This window comes from Mytilus californianus, unplaced genomic scaffold (assembly GCF_021869535.1).
Source record: "Mytilus californianus isolate M0D057914Y unplaced genomic scaffold, xbMytCali1.0.p SCAF_11, whole genome shotgun sequence".
In the NCBI taxonomy this organism is placed as follows: domain Eukaryota; kingdom Metazoa; phylum Mollusca; class Bivalvia; order Mytilida; family Mytilidae; genus Mytilus; species Mytilus californianus.
In genome coordinates this window covers 21182001-21185867 of record NW_026262593.1, presented here as the reverse complement: position 1 = coordinate 21185867, position 3867 = coordinate 21182001, and the positions used below count along the sequence as shown (strand labels likewise).

The following is a 3867-nucleotide window of genomic DNA, read 5'->3' as shown; positions in this document are numbered from 1 at the left end:
GTCAAACTTATCATCGTCGGTTCATTCATTATTGCATTGGTGATATGTCCCGGTCAAAGTTATTAAGGCCGGGTCAACGTATTTGATGTCACAAAGCCATGATATGCAATGCTATTTACAGCTGAGCAGAGTGATACAGACAGTGGGACAACCAATAATGTTTCTTATCTTATTGCACTGAAAAGATAAAGTGCAATTTTCTAATAAATCAAGGACTTTTAACTCCTGAATGACAAGTGAAAATCGTCAATATTCAATATCATGAAATGATAAATTCACATGCATATGTAAAACAAAACTGCAACCAAATGAATGCTTGGATAAATTAATATGTTCACAAGTATCACTTTTTTCATAAACTTATACGAGCAGATTACACTATATCAAACTTTCAACTGGCTTAGTTTTCCAATAAAAAAAATATAGACAAAAACTTACAAAACTTTTATCTCAGGGGTTATTTCTAGTACTTCTTCTTTTCCTAAAAAATAGATCATAACATTAAAGTTTCAAAATATCATAATGCTAATTTATATGTATTTCTGTATGTAATAAAATTGTTTCTTTTCAAGTGTATTAAATTTAGAAAATGCTGCGAATAATTATTGCTGTCAAAATGTAAAATCGAAGTTTTGATTTTTTTGACACCTATCTCCTCAAAATTTACGCCATAAAAGAACAGCATCACTAAAATTTCTGAATTAACAGTAATTAAAAGTCTTAATTTTAAAAGCAGTAGTATTTGTATTCCATTGTTGGATTAAGTTTATGTTTCTTTTGTTTGTTTATTGCTGTAGTATACTGTTAACCAACTAATTTTTAGTGAACAATTTTTTTGTTACATATTTGCATGTATATGGAATTTTTTTATGTTGCTTCTGTAAAACGACATCAAGATTTCTACTTTGTTCAACAAATAAAAATGAAATGTCATTACCAAATTCCACAATGTTGGTTTTTTTTTCTAGTTGTAGAGTATGTATGTTTAGTTACTTTTGATATGATTTATTTCACAAGAGAAAATAATTGTTTAATCCTTGCACTATTAGTACATGAGTTGTACAAGAGGATTATTGGGGGTCATGCAATAATATTAAAAGAATGGGGGGGATTTAAAGGCATTTTTTAACTTTATCAAAACCAGACATAGTTTGGAATTATTTCGTTTATTTCTAACACTGCTCTTGTGTGATATGACTAACACCCACCATACTTTTTAATGAAAAGCCTTCTGACCCACTATACAATTGTTTTGGAAAAAAACATTTTCAGAAAATTTTTATGTTTTTCTTTTATGTATAGTACAACAATGTGTAACATTACTTCACTATCAAAACATACCCCATTCATAAGAAATGAGGATGAACTGACGTTCCCATTTCTCAAAACCAGCATAAAGGATGAAGTGACAGGGATCCAGTTCTACGTAGGCCTTCAATGCTTTAGTGTAGCCTATGGCCTTGATGGTGACATCAGTACAGGCATCAAATCGCATACAGTTTGGAGACAACTGGTAATACAGGAATGTCTTTAGATTGGGGTCAGTTATGTTAGGAAGAGTTAAGGTTTTGTTGATTAGCGGGGAATAACAGCCTGAAAAAGCAACATTTCTATACAATGTAGACATAGTTATGATATGTAGTGCTGGTGATATTAATCTTTATCAGTCATAATACTTAGGAATCAAATATGTACATTCAAATACAATTGTATATAACATACTTTATGTGCTAAATTTTATATGAAAACTGTAACTGTCATTAATATTAAACTAGAGGCTCTCAAGAGCCTGTGTCGCTCACCTGTATTTACTCAAGCATTGGAAATCATGTAAAATAAGGTTAAAATCATAATTAATAGTATTAGATATTAGATATTATAATGATATCTAAGATAATAACAAAAAACTGCAAAATTTCTGTAAAACTACTAACTTGGGGGCAGCAACCCAAAAACTGTTGTCGGATTCGTCTGAGTATTTCAGGGCAGATAAATCTAAATCTCATGAACATTTTTGCCACCTGTCAGATTTGCTCTAAATGCTTTAGTTTCAGAGATATAAACCAAAAACTGCATTTTACCCCTTTGTTCTATTTTTAACCAAGTCGGCCATGATGGTTGGAAGGCAGGGTCATCGGACAAATTTTTTAAACTAGATACCCTCATAATGATTATGGCCAAGTATGGTTAAATTTGTCTCAGTAGTTTCAGAGAAGAAGACTTTTGTAGAAGATTACAAAAATTTACGAAAAATTGTTAAAAATTGACTATAAAGGGCAATAACTCCTAAAGGGGTCGACTGACAATTTTGGTCATACGACTCATTTGTAGATCTTACTTTGCTGAACATTATTGCTGTTTACAGTTTATCTCTATCTATAATAATATTCAAGATAATAACCAAAAACTGCAAAATTTTCTTAAAATTACCAATTCAGGGGCAGCAACCCAACAACAGGTTGTCAGATTTGTCTGAAAATTTCAGGGCAGATGGATCTTGACCTGATAATCAGTTTTACCCTATGTCAGATTTACTCTTAATGCTTTGGTTTCAGAGATATAAGCCAAAATCTACATTTTACCCCTATGTTCTATTTTTAGCCATGGCGGCCATTTTGGTTGGTTGGCAGGGTCATCGGACACAATTTTTAAAATAGATACCCTAATGATGATTGTGGCCAAGTTTGATTAAATTTGGCCTAGTGGTTTCAGAGGAGAAGATTTTTGTAAAAAGCTAACGACAGACGACAAACGCCAAGTGATGAGAAAAGCTCACTTGGCCCTTTGGGCCAGGTGAGCTAAAAAGTACCTCGAAATCTTCAGACTTAGTAATTTTTGCTCTATTAAAAATATAGACAATTAATTTCATTTTTATTTCAATTGCCAAAGAAATAAAAATGTAAGAACCACTTATTTCTCTGAAATTGTTTCTCAAAATATTGACTTACTAGTTTCAATAACAAAAGCTGCAATATATGCTCAATCCAACAAATTTTCTACAGGTACAAAGTCTAGGTTTATTTTTAAAACGGTCAATGGAACTGAGGATAAAGGACTCTTGATTAACTAATTGTTATAAGATTTGTTGTATATATGTTGTAAATTGTATTTAGTTTGTCACAAATAGCCATAACAATGTTTGTAATTGGTCAACCAGAAACACTTTGAGCAAAGGACATACATTCGTAGAACTGTTACCTCAATTGTAGATATATGCCAAAGCCCATGTTTTGCTATTTGAAACAAAACATTTCCATTCTGATCAAAACTGAAATAGGAGTAGCACAATAGCAGTATGTCAAAAGGGACACGATGATCAGCATTAACGATTTACTTCACTTTAATGGAGAGCTGTATAACAAGAGATTTACATTTGTGTAGCCTTTTTACTATTAACTGTATATTTCTTACTTCTATCATAAAGCTCATATCTGGAATTCAGATCTAGTCTTGTACCATCAGTGCTTAGATCTGCATCAATCATCTTGCCTTTCAATAAGGCCAATGTCATATTTTCTGGTCTGGGACATGGTCCAGTAGCAGTAAGTAAATCCTACAAAGATATATAGGTATGTTAATTATGTTGATTGACATTACAACAATATTATTCTACTAGCACAAACTTACATATCATTCTTTACATTCAGTAAAGTGTTGGTTTTTATTTGTATTTGATGCTCGCACTGAAATCTGCTTCAAAGTTTCTATTTCAACCCTTTGATATAATTCGTTTCCAAGTTATCTTAGTCCAATTCTTAAACTCTACTGCAATAAATGCCAGAATTTTCTGATAAATCTATCTTAACAACCAAAAGAGAAAACTTGAAATATCCACAAAGTCTAAAAACTTACTGCTGGTAAACCAAG

At 31.7% G+C, this 3867-nt stretch overlaps 1 protein-coding gene across 1 annotated transcript; it reads right to left on the bottom strand.

Annotated features, from left to right (window-relative positions):
• Positions 1-434: 434 nt before the first annotated feature.
• LOC127720821 (uncharacterized) lies at positions 435-3547 on the bottom strand. Its single transcript, XM_052227569.1, has 3 exons — positions 3412-3547; positions 1342-1593; positions 435-481 (listed from the first exon to the last, which is right to left on the bottom strand). The coding sequence occupies exons 1-3, from the start codon at positions 3509-3511 to the stop codon at positions 435-437; spliced, it is 399 nt and encodes a 132-aa protein (XP_052083529.1). The 5' UTR covers positions 3512-3547.
• Between the last annotated feature and the right edge of the window lie 320 nt (positions 3548-3867).